This window comes from Aphelocoma coerulescens, chromosome 5 (assembly GCF_041296385.1).
Source record: "Aphelocoma coerulescens isolate FSJ_1873_10779 chromosome 5, UR_Acoe_1.0, whole genome shotgun sequence".
Lineage (NCBI taxonomy): Eukaryota > Metazoa > Chordata > Aves > Passeriformes > Corvidae > Aphelocoma > Aphelocoma coerulescens.
The window spans coordinates 16,783,928-16,805,104 of NC_091019.1; the positions used below are offsets into that span (position 1 = coordinate 16,783,928).

At 37.0% G+C, this 21,177-nt stretch overlaps 1 protein-coding gene across 8 annotated transcripts in view; it reads right to left on the reverse strand.

Moving 5' to 3' along the window:
- Positions 1–21,177, reverse strand: part of SOX6 (SRY-box transcription factor 6) — a 368,783-nt gene that overhangs the window by 21,075 nt on the left and 326,531 nt on the right. For all 8 annotated transcript variants that reach the window (XM_069016846.1, XM_069016845.1, XM_069016847.1 and 5 more), the window contains one exon: positions 12,837–12,945. In XM_069016846.1, the coding sequence (XP_068872947.1) occupies positions 12,837–12,945 (109 nt within the window). The remainder of the gene's footprint in view (positions 1–12,836; positions 12,946–21,177) is intronic.

Genomic DNA, 21,177 nt, shown 5'->3' on the forward strand with positions numbered 1-21,177 from the left:
ACAATAGTAGATGTGAAAGAAAGGAGCAAAAAAAGGCTAAGAAAAAGATGAGGAAAAGAGAGAAAAGACGTGATAGCAAAAAGAAAGAGATTTTTATCAGTCATCCTGTTATTCCTTAATTACTCTTCACACTATGGCCATTGATTCATGTCTGAAGTGATACATTTCCCTTGACTTCCCCCAGATAAGGAATCTGGCTAATCTAGGGAATATACTGCAGATCGTCTTCCATGGACACACACCAAGATGGGATACATAGCAATAAAGACAGTCTTTCTAGGTCCCTGGTATGAAAAGACTGGTCAGTAGTAAAGCTCCTATCATCAGTTATTCATTAAGCTGAGGTGACATATTTGCCTAGTTTGGAAAAGACTGATTGTGACCTCCAAAATACCTGTCCCTGTCTGTGGCAACACAACTAGCACTGCAGAGACCAGATCCTGATAAACATGCAAAAAGGAGTCACTCTTTTACTGCAAGAGATGGGTTACTCATAAACATGGACATGCCATAAAAACAGGGAGCATGAAAAACCGGCTTGGCTGTCCCCTGAGCTGCTCTTAACCTGTGTACAGACAAATGCAGCCTTTGTGAAAAATGAAGCAGTATTTAAAATCAAATATAAAAAGACAAATATGGAAAAAATAGTATGAAAAGAGAAGCTTTGGCTTCTTCAGAACACAAGAGTAGCCATTTAACTAATATTTTGGGTTATCAGTTTTAGAGAAAGTTACAAGAATTACTACTACTACTACTTCACTGTAATCTAAGCAACATGTAGCAGTTGTAGAGTAACATTTATCTGTTTTGCCCCTTTCCTGTCTCTTATTTCTTCATCCCCAACACCATTCAGAACTTTCTCATTTTTTATTATCAGCAAGAGAGGCAACATAAATGGGTACCACATGAACTATTGTCTTTACTGGCATGTCTTGTCATCACTGACAAAAAACCCACTTGGAAACACAGCTAGGTTTGGAACAAGGGTGACACAAATGTTCTGTTTGTCAGGCTGCTTTTGTTCCTAATGCTACACAAATATTATTCAGCTGCAATTTGAGCATTGAGCATTTCCTACAGGCTGCATGTCAGTGAATGAATGGGAAGAAAAACTGGGAAAGCCACAAGCAATTTGTTAAATATTGGAATATTTAAATGGCCTCTAAATTTTTTCACCTGCAAGGATTCTGAAATGTGCTAAGTAAATACTAAGAGGTGGGAATATATTGTAGCACAGGTTAGCTACATCCAAGCAGTACTTGGTTATGATAAGACTTCTCTTTTTGCTGCTTAGAGACTCCATTCTCTTTAAAACATCAACAAGAAGAACCAACCGGGAATTCCCTAAGGTCAGCTCTGAGGAAACATAAACCTCTAATTCAATAACTCCGCTACTGCACTGAAAAAGGCCTTATTATTGCAACATCCATATGGAGTCAATTGGACATTAATGACTAATCAATCCCTCCCCTTTCTATTCTACTTATAGTGTCACAAGCCATGTTTAGATTAGCCCATTTCCTGCTTAGGATCGCTCAAGATGTCTTTTGTTCTTTCAGGGCTGGCCTGATGGAGGCAGCTTAAACAAACACACGACCCAAGTGGTGCAGGAGTTATAAACTGCCATATGTGAATGAACAAAGGGGCCATACTAAAGCCTTTTGTGGTATTTGTTAATGTTTTTCATCTGAGTTTAAAAAGACCTAATGACTTTGTGGTGAGCTGATGCATGTGGCTCGTGGCTTTGCAAAATGAAGGAAATTCTAGCCAGTTATATATCAGCATATATTTTCCAGAGTGCCTTGCTTTCAGTTTTGGTGGCAGCGAGTTTACTTTTTTTAGTACATTTGTTTTACATATGCAAGCAAAATACTTAATCTCAATTAAAACACAGCACCAGTTTTCACAGCCATACTCACAACCTGCATATACATCTTTCCCCATTTGAAAGTCTAAAGCTAAAATTAAGAGTGGAATATCTGCTGCGTGTGAAATCAAAGCAACTGTTCTCAGCTCCATCAGCTCACTCACCAGTGTTTAAAGCTGAATTGTTAGCTGTGTCCTAATAAACACCAAAACAATAATTCTAAATAAGCCACTAGCACATCCATGCTCCACAGTCCAAATCTGTACTATTTAAATGAATTAAAAACGCTAAATGTAGCTACTTGCTTGATGGCTTACACAAACAATTTAGATTTCTTGACCACATTCTAAAAAATGCTAACCCTCATGGAAACTTGGCATGGAATATAGCTAAAACAATACAATAATGCTTTAAATTACATGGGATATTAACTGAATTAATTAGGGCTTGAGGCCTGACTTTAACTCTTGGTGGCTGACATAGTCACACATATGGTCTAACATAATAGTTACTCAGTGAAGATCCATGAAACATCTATACAGAAAGTGGGATGAAGAATCAGCCTCTACTATAAATTTGGGGAGGTGTTTAAGTGTCATCATATTTTTCGATCTTGTGCCACTTGCAGACTTCAAGACCCTTCACAGGTAATTAATTAAATGCTAACAACCCCATTCTGACATTAATGTTATTGATAGAACAGAAATATGAATCATATTTAAGTTGAAAGTTTTTCAGCCTAAGTAATGATGCCAGAAGTAAGGAATTGCCAGTCATCAGACCTAACAACCATCTACATTCCCACAAACATTATTGTTGTTTCCCTTTGATATTTTATTTCATATTCAGTTGGGGAAAATAGAGGCCCACAGAAAGGAAAATTGTGGATGAAACAGCCCAGCCCAAGAGAAACAATACTAACAATTATTGTCAGGTACCTGACAAGATCTATGGATTTGATTTGATTTTTCAGAAAAAGCAGCTGGTCTACCAGCTAAGCAATTATTGTTACTATATTAATCATATTCAAAGTCAAAGCAATACAAAGAGGAATTCACTAATCTATTTAACATAAAAATGTTTCCATAAAAGTAACAGCCTTACTGCCAGTGTAGCTGTTATTCACATCATTTCAAATTTCTCATGACATGAGTGTCACCTAGAACATCCAGAAAACACAACATTAATTTAAAACACAGGGGCTAATTCCGCAGTCTTCAGTCATCCCCAAAAGCTTTTTTGTTGAAAAAGTCCTGTTTGAACAAGGGCCATAGTGATCCATTCATAGTTCAGTCAATGCTTTGTTTTGTTTTAAGATGGAGAAATGACAGACGGGAATTAAGGACAGAGAAAGAAGGCAGTCTGACTTCATATTTGATGGATGCATTGTTCAAGGTGTAGCTGAACACTGTTCTTTGCTTGCTCACATGTTCTTTAGCAAAACAATGATTTTTAAAAGCTTAAGTACAATGTAGTTTGTAAAAGGGAATTATGTTTAACAATGGAACAGGATTTTACAAAACCACCTCCCTCAAATTACGTGGTATTAAGAAATGCAGAATACTTAGCAAAAGATTTTAAAATGTGTTGCAGTCACTGCTTTAGTGACCCATTTCCTGCATTCAATCTTCAATAATTTGTCACTTTCTGAATGATGCAACGTCATTCTTTGTAGCAATATAACTAATTCCTTCCATCCAGCATTAGCTTTTTTCACTTGTCATATCACATCAGTAATTAGCAAGGATCTGGGGCTAGGATATGTATATGCCATTTCTTCTTGCCTTTCACATGGTGTGCTGGTATTACAATAACTGATAATATAAATAGTAAATAATATAATATATATAATAATATATGAAGAGAGAGAAGCAAAAGCAGCATGATAACAGGAGCTGTTCTTCAGGCTAATTTTTCAAATAAGGTACCCCTGTGCTTTTGGGATTTGTAAGCAAAACCAGGGAGATGTTTTTGCAAATATGGCAATGGCACGTCTCAATATGCTATGACATTTACCTGGCTGGATAAAAAATAAAGCATTTGCCATGAAATAGGGGCTTAGACAGAAAATTACAAATCATTCTTTTTTTAATTCCTGTGAAACTACCCCTTCCAAATTGAAAACACAACCATTCTTTATTTGAAGACTCTGTGAAGACACTGTAATGCTCACGCTACACACACTTTGGAGCACTGATCCTGTGAAATCAAATCAAAGTACAAATTAAGGAAATATTTTGCCCTTGCTACCAAGTTATTCGCTAGGCACTTTCTTAGACACTTTGCATATCTACATGGAAGAAAGGCAAATGATCCTAAACACTTTTCTATTGCTAAGATACTGAGGTTCCTGAAGGAGAAAATGGTACACATTTTAGACTTAGAAAAATAGACAGTTGTACAAAGAGGGCTTGTTTGAATCTGGACCAATTGCTCATGCTTAGCCAGAATGTATGATGCTCTTTCCTTAGTGTATTCATGTTTCTGTTCCACTCCCTGTGCTCAAGGATTTAAGGAAGATGGGCAAGGTTCCTTCCTCCTTCTTGCAGTATGATATAATGGTGACTTTCTCCATCAACCGAAAATTCAATCGTGCCTGGAAATTTTAAACTATTTTATGGAGCTTCAAGCTCCTTTTGACATAGCTAGAAACCCTTAGAGAATCAGGATCATGGGGTGTTTTACACCTGGTAGCCGTACATGAGCGTGAAAAAATGTTTTAAACCACTGAATTACTATATTTAATTTTTCAGTCAGTCCACCTAAAAATAGCAACGCAAACTGACTGATGCTTTCAGCATTTGTGACAATAATTTTCTCATGGGCGAAGATTTTCTGTGTAAAACTGCAGTCCACAGTTGCTTTTTACAGCTGCCTTCTAAACTCCTGAAAATAATGTTTTACCATATAATGGAAATTGTGAAAAGCTCTGAGTCATAGCTGTGTTAATAGTCACCCCTATGTAAAACTCAGGGCATTGTAAGAGTGGTTGATTGTACAACATCAGAAATTCCAAGTGGAATTCTTGAAAATAAAGATACTGTGGTTATACTCACAGCTTCCACCGGCTAGCGCTCAGTCTCAGCGCCTCGGGAAGCCTGAGTCGTCTAGAGGGATGGCACAAGCAACCTGGCCCTTCAGCAAGCCAAGGGTAGCTGCAAAGCCAATACCACCAGCAGAAGCAAAGAGGGAGAAATATAACTCTCGGCTTATGCTATAGTCCTGCTTTCAATAAGAGACAGAGACACACAGATGCTATTCAGAAAAAGGATACAGAGCCAAAGAGGGCAGCCCGGCTCTGAGATCCTCTTTTATTCAGGAGAAAGGAAAGGGGCGGACTGGGGGCGGACCCCAGTGACCGGCCACTCAGACACTGCTACAGAGTTCGAGTTACTTTCAGTTTTGCCCCGCTTGGAACCAAGGAGTCCAGAGCACATGGCAGGGGCGAGTCCTGGCTTGTTTGACCAGGGAGGGGAAGTGCGGCTCGGAGCAGGCAGCAACAAGATACTATTCTATAAGAATCAATTAATGCAGCTTGGAAATGTCAGACAAGAAAGCCTCATATTTAGCAGCAGGAAAAAAAAATATGTAAGACAGTTGAAAATCAAAAGTTAGCAGTTGTGGAGGATACCCAGATTTGTTATTCTGAAAATGAGAAGCATACTATGTGTTAAATGTTAGTGTCTTGAGAGGAATAAGTTTCAATGCTATGGAAAGATCAGTCCACACACTCCCAACACAGGTTTTTCAGTTCCCCTTCCAAAATGTTGTGGGGATGCTGGCAACAATGAGATGCATGAAGTGGTTGCCATCAGAAAAGTGATGGGGTGATTCTTAAAGAGATCTTATTCCTATCCCATTTGCAGGTGTGGAGTTACTCCAGGGCTGAAGCACCGAATCTCATCCCAGACAACTGAAATGCTGTGCCTAAATACTTTATCCCAGATTCCTATCTGTTTTGAGTTATTCTGGAAAATTTAAGCATATCACCCAAGTGTCAGGCACAGTCAGATTCATGGATGTTAAAAATGGCATATACAGCTAATGAAGGCCACCTTTTAGCTTCTGGGCTAATTAAGATAATAAGCTATTTTATCTTTAAATAATAAAGATACAATTATTGGATTTTGGTTGGGGCATTTTTTGTTTGGGGGGTGTTTTTGCAATCAAAGGCCTATAGTAAGAACTCAGGGCAATAAAAATTCCAGTAGTTGAGCTTAGTCTCTGGATACATTTCTTTGTTTTCAGACAGCTTTCACTGTTTTCTGATTTTCATCTTTCTCCTCTCAACTGCCATAGCAACTATTACAAATATTTATGTGCGACAAATTCTGGCATGGAGAGGAATTCTTTCCTCCGGTATTTACAGAGCACTGTCACAAAAGTAGGTGATGCTTTTACCCTACCTCTGCTACCTGCTGTTTACACCTCTGCACAGGAGGGTGTTAAACAAGTTACCTCACAGGTTTGGATTGTGTTGGCAGCCTGCCAAGGTTGATCTGCCTGCAAATGTATGGTTCCCTTTCACCTGCCTCTTCAGCTGCTCAAAGCCAACCTTTTTTGAAGTAGAGAAGGAACCCTCACCCTTTCATACAAGCAATTATTTGCTATTGGGCATATATGAGGTTGTTGAGGCTTTGAGCATATGGTGGAAGTTCTTTAATAATACACCTAATAGATGTGCAAAACCCATCTCATGATGCCTGCTCTCTTCTTGCCAGGGAGGGAGAAAATGACACTTTGACAGATGGACAGAAACTGGTGGCAGTTTCTCCTCAGCCTTAGAGAACCCCTTGTGTCTCAGTTTTCTCATATTTCTTCCAGATTCTTTCTATACTGCAGACTCCCTGTCTTTCCTCACTTAACTTATTCCTCTCCTTTGCATGCTTCCACATTCACTGCTGATGATGCCATTTCAACCACTCATTTTTTATGATGTTCTGGTAACCAGTTAAGTCTGTGATAATGCCTAACACCATTTCTTTCTTTGCCATTTAATTTCCCTTACTTTTGGACAGGTGGAATATCCCATTGTGCTACAACATTCCTTGCAATGTGACTAGCCCAAGCCAAATATGAATGGGAAGGCCTAATTCTATGGACATAAAAAGACACACTGTTAATTGCAGGAAATCTTGATCATTGACTTTGTATGTTGGACAGCAAGTCCACCCTCTGAAATGCTGCAGAACTGGGTTCTTAGGCTTACTAATGAACTGAAATAAATTCTTCTAAAAGATAAGGTGAGCTTGTGCTCCTCCAAGCCTGGATTCAAGTCCAAAACCAGGTTCAGACCAAAAACTGAACTAGAACTAATAAGATCAAGCTAGGCCTTCCTGCTGGAAGCAGACAATTACCAGTGGTTATCCAGCTTGCAACTGGCTTGCATTTAGTTTACTTGGAGCATGGTTCAAAGACACCAGGAGCACACAGATAAGGCTTAAAGCTGTGCAGTCTCAAACCGTGATTTGAAATATAGAAAACAACTTTAACCCAAGGAATTTACAAGTTGAAGTAAGAGACAGCAAGCAGTGCAAGGGAGGACACAGGCACTAAATCAGTGAATTTAAGGAGATGGGCTGGTGCCAATCCCATGCTGAGGACTCTAAGAACTAACTTGACAGCCAGGTTTCATAGCAAAAGTTATCCTCTGGGAAACTTTGAAAAATCTTATTAGTCTAATACAAGGACAAATAAATACACAGACAGATAAAGTAGGTAGACAGATCCCACCATATTATTTAAAACTGTTTCTATCTAAACTAGCAGACATGTACCTACCCTTCAGGTCCATGCTTAACACACACTGGTAGAATAGTGTCCAAGAAAGAAGCAGCAAGTGCTGAACACAGTTTTACTGAATCAAGAAAACTACAGTGTGAAAATTTTGAATGAAAACATTAAAAGAGGACCCAGAACTCTTTTTGTACATTGTCCCACATGGCAAACTGTGAGGCCAAATATTTAACTCACAAGCCTCTGATTCTAAAATATTAGCATGAATGAACATGGAACTAAATGTTAAGCACTAATAAGGCATTTCCATCTATTTCTATTTGCTTTCTGAAAATTAATTTAGCTTTGCAATGCATCTTATTTTCACTAAGGAAAACCAGACACAGATAAGTTGTTTCTCTTTTACAAAATCCCACTGTGAGATAGTGACAAAACAATAACATTCAGATGTTTTTACCCTGAGCCTAGAATCCAATCAAGAAAATTACACTTTTATAGATCCAATTCTTTGGCAGGAATGAAGATCAAGTCTTGATGGGATTTGAATCTCTGAATATGACTGCTGAAGGAAACCATACTGCAACCTGAGCTAAGGTAAAACCAATAATTGTCAACAGGAAGGTTAGGTCTACCCTGAAGATTTCTATCTAGTAGAAAACAAAATCTTAATACACTTCCTTCAGATTTCCAAAGAATGTGACCACAACCACAAAACCAGAAGGATCCATAAACATTGTTTACATTTTACAATTCAAAAGGAACAGCACTATCACCCAAAACTGAGTATCTGTGAAAGGAAAATCTTTTTCTAGAACTTGAACAAAAGAAACTTGTTCACATGACCCAATATCCTTAATGACCGAGAACTAAATACTTCAGTATTTTGTATGCTAAATACTTTAGTATTACTCAGGTTTTCTGACCTGAAATTTAAACAGGGCTTACCTATGACTCCTGACTACACTCTACACACTCTGGTCAGCTGATGTATGTCAGTCATGTTCAAGAGAGTGTTTGGCTATTGCTGCATTTTAAAGCTGTCTGGGTGTGTCCATCCCTGTTACCATATTTCAATACTAACAATCTCAAATGTTCAGAATTATGAAGCCACCTACAGAAAGAATTATGTTTCCTTTATAATGTTAATGTTTCAGGGGAAAAAATTCCTTGTTTAGTTCTCTAATTGGGTCTTCTTTATAATTTTGGATACTAGTCACCAAATGTTTATGAGGCTTTCAAATCATGTTTTTGAATTTTCTAACTACAAATGTATCATATATTTTAACATGGCAACTGGGATTTCAGGTAATGATACAAGTCTAACAGCTGTGGATTATTCATCAATGGTGTCACAGTCAGTAGCAATGTTTTAAATACAGTCTGAGCATGATTTTTAACATAGTTAGCTCCGTCCTGCTGGTGGCTAAGGAAGTAATAGAAATATTGGTTTATGTCATATTTAATATAAAACTCTTGCTAATGATTTTCAGGCCTCTATTCAGATGACTGTTAGCTCATTATGAGCAAAGCAAACTTTGAAGACAACTTTGTATCTCTGAAAGTAGAACTAGCTACCATTAATTACATCTTACCTTTAATTAATCTTAAAAAGGTTTCAACAGGGCAGTTAAAACAAGTTAAAAAAAAATCATTCTATACAATTTCATATTTGTCTAATTTCTAAGTTTAAAGAATTTCAATACTTATAATTCATGACTCAAAAAAAAATATCTGTAGCTTCAACTTCTGATCAATGAGCCAGTACCACAAGCACTCCTAAAATTACAGGAAAACATGACTCTGATCCTGTCATACTCAGATCACCACCATATGTTATAGAAAAGATGTAAGGAGCAGAGAGAAATCATTGCTAGGTACTGTTACAAAGGCATTCCGTAAAGCAGAAGTCTGCTGGTATGTCTTCTAACAAATTACATGAACCTTAAGCATTGTGTCAAAACTATGGGAATCAGGAGCACTTCCCAGATCTGATCCATCTCAAATGCCTGTTGGGATGGACAGACATGCACCATATCTCTGCACACTTTAGTTTCCTGTGGAAATGCAAGTGTGCAGGTAGGCAGGGAGTGAAAGTGCACTTCCACAGCGCCTTTCCTCTACACCAGTGGGGGGATCAGACTACAACCCAAACTGCATTTCCCCCATTTATGGCCAGCAGTGGGACTAAATTTTGAATCCTTAGCTCAGGAAAAAATCTGCGACACCACTGCCCTACCCTAACACCTGCCCCCACTACCACTTTTAAAGAACCCTCTACAAATTGTTAACATCTTCTCTAAATATAGTTAATTTCTTGATTCTGAAGTCCTAAAATTCTGGTGATGAGAGTAAAATCACCTGGCAGATCTAACAGCCATCCACTCACTCTGTCACAACTGCACCTGGGCCTCAGAGATCTAGAGGTATTTCTGACAAGAAAAGATAGGGCATCAAAATTTGGCCATCAATAAGTCACTTCAGAAATCTTTATTCCCTGTTTGATTGTGTTATATGTGTAAAATCACACATAAACCACAGAAATGTTGTCTAAAGAGTTCTACAGCAACCTGCATTCAAAAAGTATAAAAAAAAAAGAACAAAAACAAAAGATTTAAAATAAAAATGACAATACAGAAAGGAAGGTGTGAAACACATGAAATCTTTGAAGAACATGACTGTGCCTATTAGGAACCTTTGACATTTAGCTGAGATTGTGACCGTGGCAACAATGAAATGCAACAAGGAATTCTTAGAGGAGGTGAAAGAAGAGAAACAAAGCTGGTGAAAGGTCTGGAGCTCAGGTCTGATGAAGAGTGGCTGAGGGAGCTGAGGGTGTTTAGCCTGGAGAAAAGGAGGCTCAGGGGGATCTTATCACTCTCTACAACAACATGAAAGGAGTCTGCAGAGAGATGGGGGTCAGAATTTTTTTGCGAGGAAGAAGTGATAGGACAAGAGGAAGTGCCCTTACGTGCCAGGGGAGGTTTAGATTTGATATAAAGGTAAAATTTCTTCACTGAAAGAGTTGTCGAGCACTGGAACAGGCTGTCCAGGGAAATGGCTGAGTCACCATCCCCAAAGGTATTTAAAAGATGCAGTTGTGGCACTTTGGGACATGGATTAGTGGTGGACTTGGCAGTGCTGGGTTGGACTTGATGATCCTAAGGGTCTTTTCCAACCTAAATGATTCTATGATTCTGAAGAATAAGCTGTCAAGTTTCTTAGTAGGCCAGGGCTGAAACAGACAAGTTTGGAAGCACAAAACAATAGGAACACATATAAAAAACATTGACAAACCTAGAAAAATTTGTAATAGTTTCATGATAATTAGAAGCTGGACAGAGTCTGTTGCATGGTACAGTGTCTCAGAGACCACAGTTTAACTGCTGATATTTCAGCAGCACTGTTTGCTATGGACTTCCACTGTAAATTATGTTAGACAAGAAGTGTCATCTCTTAGCCAGCTTGCCAAATATAAGGGGCAAAACTCAGGTTATATTTTCAATGTCTTTTTCTTACATCCAGCTAATATCTAAATTCACCTTGTCTACGAGAAGGACGAATAAGCAGCTCAGTTTAGAACTCCTGCCAATGTTTTTTTTCAGATCAGCAGTGCTATGCACCCAGCATCTCTTTTCCGGAGATATCTCTTGGCTGCTGAACAAATTCTGGAAATCTGAATCCATTCATGAACTCGGATTTCTAATGTGGTAGGGCACCATGCCTCAGAGTGCCCCAGTAGCTCTAGAAAGACATGCACACTGTCCTTAAACTGGCAAAGCATCACTGTAGATTGGGTTACACATGGCAAAGCTTCTCTCTGCACTATCCAGTAACGGGGGGGCTGTCAGTGCCACAGGGGGTATCAAGATGCTAAATTAAGAACACTAGGAAGAGAATGGATGAATTGAAGGAAATTACCTAAACCAGCAGTGGGGTCAGAGGCCTGATGTCATCTAAACCAGTCACTGTATATCTGTAAGTATTCCCTTGCAACTTTTCACCCAAACCGACAAAAAAAACCAAAATTCTTCAACGTGCTGAAATATGAAATATTGCTGCTGGATGGACATTTCTTTATAAAGCACTTTATAAATAACTGATTGGCCAAAAAAGTGCTTTGGAAAGTCCATGTATCTCTTGATTCCTTTTTTCTAGAAGAAAGAGTCATTGCAAAACACCTGTCTGAAAGTTATTTTTTACCTACATTCTGTTTGTTATTTTTCTGTTTACAGATGATACAACAGTGGTCAATCAAATTCAATTAAGGATGAATAAATGAAGCTCATAAATAATAAAGTTTATCGCTAAAGTTTACTGGTCCTGTTCTTTTGATCCAAGAAAAAAAGCAGACTTTGGATCTGTCAGATGTTTGGATGTTAATGGAAAAATTCAGAGGTGTTTTAACCTTCTCAAGCCATAATTAGAATTTCCCCAGTTTAAAAAGAGCAAAATTATTCTCAAACAGAACTAAATTGAGGGGGCAGAATCCTGCATAATATTTTATCTGAATAGTACATTAATCTTCCTACAGGTAGGGTTCCTACATATGTACATGTGCTCTTCTAATATGTCACAGGGTAGAGAAGTTCCCAGTGACATCCACTTCCAGAGCATGCATGGTAATCCTGCTCAAGACTCAACTCAGTCCTGTTACACATTGACTTCCACCTGGGGCTTGAAACATATATCTATATCTATATATGTTTATATATAACTCTCACTGAAATGGGTGCACTGAAGTTTTATATCATGAAAAAGGCCTTTTCATACAGAAAATGTGAAGTATATTTTCATTATGATTTGGTAGCTGCCTATGAATAGAATTGTGCTTGTTATACCTTGAGTAGGTGGTGCACGATGGGCAGATTTCTGAAAATGCTCTAACCTTCTTCACAGCTGCTAAATACTAAAAAAATGGGGAATATATATCCTTCCTGAGATAATTTTCTCAATATCTCCTAAAGTTATATTAAGAGTATAAAATGTACACACTTATTTGGCAGCTGCTTGGGGGAAAAACAGTTGTGTTGCAAAGGACTAAAAGGGCTACACAGTCCTTTTCATGCCTCCACACTTTGTTATGGACTTACTGAAACCTCAAAAATCCAGGCAGAAATCAATCAAGTGTTACCCTGGAAGGTAACATAGACAGTACTTATGACACTGGCAGTATTTCAGCCATATCATCCTGTGGTGCAGTGTTCAATAACCCATGGTCAAAATTGCAACTCACCTTCTGCATCTTCTGGCCTTGTAAGATCGATGACACCGGGGCCAATTTTTCCATCTTCATTGGGTTTCCCTGTTAATTGCGGGCCTAAATTTTCAAACCTTGTTCTTTCCTGGAAAAGAACAGAAGGAGTCTTAATGCTCCATATAGGATAGTTCTCATTATATGCCAGTGCATATGGGTATGCATCGATACATGCCTTATTTTTTAAATCTGAACAAATAATGAATGCATCTAATTAGAATTTTAGCTCAGGGACAATTTTTTTTTTTTTTTTTTTACAGATTCTGAATGTTTGCATTTATGAAAATCAGTTTTAAATGTGAAACATATACAGAAACTTTGAGATTATTTTGATCTGCAGTGCCATAATGCATAAACGATTGTACATGCAAATACAAAACACTCTTGGCAGCACACAGTGCTGATCGGTGCTGCTCACTTTGCCTTTCCACTTATTTTCCAACTTAAACTGAAAAAGACAATCAACATTTGGGAAACATGAAAATTCAGAAGCTGAAAGAAGAGTTTGTATTAAAATGCACTGGTTTTTTAATGAAAAAAAAGCACATTTTCCCCACTCTGAGATTTAAGTTTGTGTTCATACCTCTGTGAAAACACAAGTCTGAATTCTATGCAGAGGTTTTCAAAGACAAATATTTGAAATAAGGAATAATAGAGGACAGAACCAATATTATTTTCTCTAGAAATCTAAGTTGTACCTCAGTGAAAAGGGAATTTAAGAAGACAAAAAAAAGGAGAAAGAAAAAAAAAAAACTAAAAAGAATGCCCACTCCTAGAAAAACAGAAAGCTTTTGAGAACTGGAGACCTCCGTAGGAAATCTGGAACTAGAAAGTGGAAACTGAAAGGTATTTTATATGTTATCCCAGTTCCTCACTCAGCTACTGGACAAGGGCACTACAAAGGCAGTGTAATATTGTCTCTCAATAGTGGTCTCTGTAGTGCTGTGTATCAGTAGCAAAGTGTTCAATGGTTATCATTAATTTAGCATTCTCATTTGAGGGAACATAGCATGTTTTCCCTCTTGCCTTGTTGTTACCTCTTCAGATTAAACTTGGCATTATGTTGTACTTGTGAATGAATGAAACCTTGTTGTTCATTACTATGAAACAATATTAAATGTCATGTCAGCTGGAATTTACAGACGTGAAACACCAGCTTTCAGCTCTACGAACAGTTTCTCCATGTTATACTTAATGCATTATGCAGAAGTAGAGTGCTGACTGCTGTTCAGTCTATTGTTCAATGACCTAGTTCTGTGCTGTGCATACCAGACACGAGGAGAAAACATTGGGAGATTCTCTCCTAAAAGAGGGTAGAAACTTGAAAATGTTCTTCAGGATGAAACATGGCCTTGACTGCTCATTTGCTCCACCTCCAACTACTTCTGCTTTCCAATATTATTATTTTCCTATTATCATTGTGTTTCAGCCACAAAACCCCATCAGGACAAGTGAGGAATTGTTTTGATTCCTCATGTTTTCAGCTCCTTCAGCCATGTATTTTTAAATTATTCTCTGTTTAATTTGCAGAGGAAAAGAAAGCTCAGTCTGACATTGGATTTGCCACAACATGCAGCTGAGGTATTTCAGGTACTAAATGAATTTCTAAAAGTTCTTCAGAATCTCCCAGTTGGCAGACAAAATAATTCTGCATTTTATATTTGGTTAATTACTTCACTTGTTTTCTTCTGTAAAATCCATGGTTGATGAAGGAGCTTACATACACAAAGGAACTCACAAGAAAAGAAAGAGTTACAAATGAAATTTGACTGCAGAAAGGCTCTACAATACTAGAGGCCCAATATTTTACTGAAAAATATTGTGCAATGTAACAATACACCTGAATCATCAGGATGGGATCTGTCTCACTGGTAGAGAGAAAGAAAAATAAGTTTATCAAGGATACTGTGTTCCATTGCAAAGGGCTGATTTGCAGTTGAGATAAAAACAAAGATCAGTGCTAAGAAAACAGCTTTTGGCACATTTATTTTCTCTTCCAAAATATTTGCACTAAAAGCTTTTTTCTTAAGGATGTTAATACAGCACCTGCAGTGTTCTTGGAAGAACAGCCTTTGAGTGTGATTCAGAAAAAAGGAGAAATACCTTTCTGCTATAAAAATCAACAGACCCTGCTACATATCAATATGCACATTTGGAATATCTTTCTAGTCATTCATTCTCTTTGATTTTACCAGAAAATATTCTGTTACCAAAAAAAAAAAAAAAAAGAAAAGGAAAGGAAAAAGTTTCTGCGAGAATATCAATATTTTGACACAGAAGGAGAAAAGGGAAAATTACATGATAAGGTTCAGAAACACTAAAATGAAAGCACTTATACCATAAAAATACCTGCTCTTGTCAAACAAAGGAGATGTATTTATAGTTATTTTATAACCCCCTCCTAATTCATGAGAAGCTTTAACAAAGCTCACTATATTTAAGTCTTTGAAATGCCTTTTAAAGTAATTCCTTTGCTTGCTTTTTTTACTGAAAATTATCATTATAGTGATAGAAAAAAATGGTCAATATTTGCATTGGTTTTAAACAAATTCAGAGAACTGTAAAAAATAGGAAAATCTTCCTCAGTACTAAAACCATTTTTATCTAGTAGATGCCTTTACAATTCCATGAAATACAACATATTCATACGATGTTTATTCTGAGAGGAGATTTGTCCCACTAAGCTCAAATCCTTTTTAGTGGGATTTGTTTTTGCTCCCATCTTGAACTCATCCTAGAGAAAATAGACTAAAAAATCTTTTAAAAGTACATGTTTCCCCTAGTAGGACTGAGAGGAGGATTGATTCTCTACTTCATATTCCGATATTAAAAAAAAAAAAGACATACCGTCATTAAAAATAAATGGTTATACATAGCTGCACTAACAAATATATTACCTACACATGCATTACATTTGTACACATACACATCAACTGCTGGATCTATTGCTGCCTCCCTAACCTCCATTAGTAGAAAATTTTGATGAGTTTGTAATAAAGTGCACTGCTATGGACAATGCAGGTGTTTTCTCCCCTGTGAAAAGCATTTTTGACCCCTATTTTGAACAGGTTTTTTTCCTATTTTCATGCTGGCTGTGGAGCTTATATTATATAGTTACTTTAAGTTTTTCCTTTTAAATCGTAGCAAAAAATTTTTAGGCCATGTCACTGACAACCCTTTCTCATGACAAGAACAACACAGTCAGTTGGAGTTTGCATTAGGAAACTGAAAGCACTCCCCAACACAAATCAGATCCTTTGTGCTTCTTTATTACTTTGGACACATAGTAAAAATAATCCTTTCTTCAAGATGTGAAAAATGAGAAAAAAGAACCTTTTTAACAGCCAAATCTTAATTTTCCATTCTGTGATATGATTAGGCACTTATTTATGCGTTGTCAGTCACAAACATGCAGGAAACGTAAAAGTTATTGAAAAAATTAAAGTCTGCTCAACTGTCTTGCAGGACTTTTGGTTCTCTAAGTGCTTTGAAATTATGATGTATGAGGTAGATGTTGCATATTAAATAAAGATATTTAAATTATAAAACCCCCGTTAGTGAGAGCTGATGAATGTTAAATGTTATGAGCCACAAGGCTGTGGCATCCATCATATTCACATATTATCACAGTCAGTGATGGAGCAGCCCCAGTGATGACAGATAGACTGCTAGATAGTTATCCCTTATTTCCAGCGTCGCCAAGCAAGCCTTTCAACCCCTTTGGCATTATTTTTAGCTTTGCATTAAATTAGCAACTTTTCCGTCACGTTCTGCCAGAAAGTATCAATTCTTTCTTCACGTGTGGAAGGTAAAAGAATGATTCAGTGGAGCAGGGAGTAAAGCAAAAGGAAGCCTTAGCCCCTGCCTCGGAAAAGGCTGCAAACTTCAAATGACTAGAAACAAATATAAAATTGTGATCTTGTGAAAGAACAGCAATGAAACAGTAAGCACACAATAATGGCTTTTCTCTGCACTTAGATAAAAGCTGAATTTTTGATGTGCACAGTATATTTTCATAAAATTTTATATACTATGTTTTATACACTTATTGGCTATTCCATAATAATGTGTGTGCTAACAGTAAAATTGCTCTTAAATTTATGTGTGTTATTTATATGTTCCCACGTAACAATGCTTTTTGTTGTAAAAAATATTCTGTTTATTAATGTAACTTTACAACCACTGCATCCAGGATCCGTGGTAAATTAATGACATTTTTATTATTTTATAGTGTCATTAAATTTTTACTGATCACTCCATCAAACAGAAGCAATAAAGGCCATAATGCAAACTGGGACACTTAGATCAGGGGAGCAGGAAGGCATTCCATATAGTCTGAAGTAAACGGCTTGCCATAAATGATATTTATACCATCTTTAAGGATGTGAGAATACTTGGACAAGTTTGGCAAAACTGTTTCTGTAGTACCATGGATTGTGTACTTAAATAACAGTTTACTTGCCAGCGAGACAATTTTTTTTCAAACCATATGCGAGAAGATGACTGATTGCATCCATCTCCTGAAAAATAATACACGAAACGTAATAATACACTGGGCACCCCTCCCTTCTGGATTACCAAGACTGATCTGACTATACCCATGCCTCAAATTATTTCAACATGCTTGCATTTTCCACATCTGAAATGTATGCTTAGCCTGAAATGGAAAATGGCATGCATGCTGATCGTTGTGTAAAAGATTTAAAATATATATCTTTTTTGCAAACAAATACTTTTATTTAAGTAGACATGTTTGGACAATGACGTAATACCTTTATTTCAATAGTCTAGCATGGAAGCAGTTATCCAACACCAATCTAAAGAGCCAGTTTCTAGAATTCAAATTAATATGGGTCATTCACAGAAGCCACAGAACATATGACTGAAGGGATATTATTTCTTCTGAGGACAGTGCTTTAGTTAGAATGACTACAAATAATTATCACATGTTGTCTTTATGTATGAAATGTATTTCAATTGAATTATTCCATACTAAATGTTCTAGTAGCTTATTTGCTAACTGTGATCTATTGCCTTCATGTACCATGGACAGTAAACAACCAGCAAACAACTTAATGTATTCAAAACATAAAAAGGACATTTTCAGTAGAACACAGAGAAAATTATTCGCAGTTTGAATGAGGAGGAATTACAACTCCTTTTTTCCCCTCCCTGGAAAGTCGAGATACAAATGCCCCAAGCTTTTCACCTTCTTTTACTACTTTTTAACAGCTAGGACTGAAAAGTTAAATTACCCTCCACTTAGAATCTTTTGCAATGTCTTGGCACAGCAGGGATAATTACAAATTGACTTTCAGCCTTATCTCTGGATATTTTAGTTATTACGGGTGGGAAGTTTAAACATTAACCTTATTACAACAATGTCAATCATCCTACTGGTGTGCAGGCATGCAACTGCTGGAATTCTTTGGATGGCAGGGGAGATAAACACAATACTGGCATTATTGTTACAATTAAAAGCATGGCCCTTGGTTTTGCAGAACTGTGGTGAATGCCTAGGACTCATTTTTAATATCATAGCACTGGGAGCTGCTCCAAGAAAACAGAGAAACTAAATTAGCAAAGCAGACAAACTTATTGTAGGAATGTTGTTATTTTAAGATATTACAAGATACAAGGTGTACCTTTTCCAAGGATTTACAGGTTTTAGGAGCGAAGGATATGCTGACATCTATGATGTTGACACAACCTGCCCTTTCTTTTTCTTTTCTGTAAGTGAAACACCTGAATTCAATGATCTCAGGGACCAAGAGAGGCACAGTGAGTGACTTTTCACTCTGAGATACTGCTGCTTCCAGGTTTTGCAGGCTCCTATGCTGTTCCTAAACTGTTCCAGTAATATCTCTGCATGCTGAACATACAGCATGGACCAGCATCCCTACCACAGACTACAGGTTTGCATCACATTGCAGTGCCTCAAAGGAAACAGCTTGCTTGAAAAGATGTGGGGAGAGAGAAGCCACTAGGTCCCCTTTCAAATATATTCTTCTATCGTAAAACATAACTGAAAAGTAAGAGGTTAAAAGCAGATAAGAGGGAATTTACACTAAAATTTCTTTGCCTGCCTGGCAAGCCTCAGCTGGCTTCCATGTGACATATACAAGACCATCACAAGCAGAAAATACTCCAAAGTTGTTCAGAAACAGAATTTCACAGCTATTGTCACATTATGAGACTTCTTTTAAGACCCAGGTTCTCGATTCAAAATTGACAATTGCAATTTCATCAAAATTTAAAGTATCTAGAAAAAAAGTCTAGCCTAGAAACCAATGGGCTAAAGCAAAAAAAAAAAAAAAAGAAAAAAACGAAAAATTCCCCAGATAAGTAAATGGCCAATGCACATAGCCTACTTGTAAACACTGTCTTCAGCTAATTATTGTGGAAGCCTGATTTTAAGGATCAGAATTCCAAGAGCTGCTTCTTAGTTAGTGTGAACAGTGGCCATCTTGATCTCGAACATAAATGAGAAGGATTTAAATTAATTCTCTGACTATCAGGAGCATTCTGCAGATACTAAGGTGTTTATAGACTTCAGTGCATTGAAGCCTGCTTTTAATAGGAAATGTATCAATTCAAAACTATTTTTTAAAAGAAAAAAAGACGACTAAGATCAAATATTTCCACCTAAGAAGGATATTATGCCCTCCTACACATGAAAGATTGCCATCTCCATAACTATTGCCATGCTTGCAGGCACTCCTAAGCTATGGATCTGCCCTGGTTAGATTACTTTCAACAGGATTACTGCATTTACTGAGCCCCCTTAACCAAATGCTTTATGTCTTTGTTCATATGGTTTTAATATGGTTTTAACCAATTGCAAGGTTATTTATAAGTTTGCAACTCCCCAGTAGTTAGAGTTATGAAGCGTTCAGACTTAAGCATATCCAGTTGTGTGGTAACCCAACTACTGCTTTCATGCGGTTTCCAACTTTTTATTCATGTACAAAGGCATGATGCATGGCAGTATCTGAGACCTTTTTCACTAACTCTTTGTTTCAGCAGCAAGCTCAGGCAGCAGCCTACAGTAAAATTACACATGGACTAAAAGGTAAAGATTAAAAGAAAAAAAAAAAATCATGCAAACTGTGAAATTCCACCACAGTCTGAGGAGAAGCTAGTCCTTGAAAAACAAAGGGACAATCAATTAAGTTAGCAGCTGGTAAGCTGGTAAATGAAAAGCAAACAAAAGGAGTTACTACTTTACACTCTGCATAATACGGGTGTAGAATTTGTCAGAGGTCAGAAAGAGTCCAAAGCTTGGCTTTGTCACTTGTTTCTAAAAAAGCTGGATAATTTTATGACTGTTAATAACATTTGTCGTAACACATGCTAAGATAATCAAATCTCGTGTTCCAGAGTGTAAGCTGTTCAACTGTTGAGTAAAAGAGAAATTCCCTCATCCTCTCTGCTGCTCCCTTCCCTCCTGACCAACTCCACAGATGATTAACTGGGAGCCTTCTAGGGAGAGAAGTTAATTTTCTTTTATAACATCACTAGATTTAAGGAAGAACTGGTAAATGGTATAGATCAAATCTGTAATCTACCTTGTAATTAGAAGGAATCTGAATGCAACCATTAAAAAAACCCCAACGTTTTCTTCTAATTAAACACATACATGTGCATTTTTGAGAGACAGACAAAAATAAACACAAATTACAATTGACATCCACTTCTACTAGGAAATAGCAGGACTGCGGTTTGTTTTTTTTCTGTGCTGTAAAGTGACTAATGGAAGCAATTCAATAGCTACTCGTGGACCTTTGGAATGTTCATTTGAATTTCTAACATTAGATTTACAAGAATAAATGTGCAAGGATATGGCAAAACAAAGGAGTTTTCCTAGATGAAATATTTCAAAGGAATATATATATATATATATGTATATATATTTAAGTTTAATTTAGCAGGTGGTTGGACCTTGTCAGTTATGGCCTCATTTTCACCAAGTACTTAAAATTGAGCCATTTAAATGCCATAAAAGTGAACAAAAATGCTTTTACCAAATTTAGACAACGTCATGATTCTGTACATATATCTGCATGTTACCCCAGATTTTTATGCTTCTGACTAAATTTCATTAAAAATATTGTCATACATTAGAATCAAAACAGAATTTCGTTACTAGCATCAAAACTGTGAATCTCATTCTCTCTTAATCACCTAGTCATATATTCCAGGCTGAAAATTCAGTTTTAGCAAGAAGCCACAGCAGTGTAACAACCAGCAAAACTATTCTAGGTTCAGCACAACAATTTTTTTGGAATGGAAAAAAAAGGCAAAAAAGAAGTCACCAATT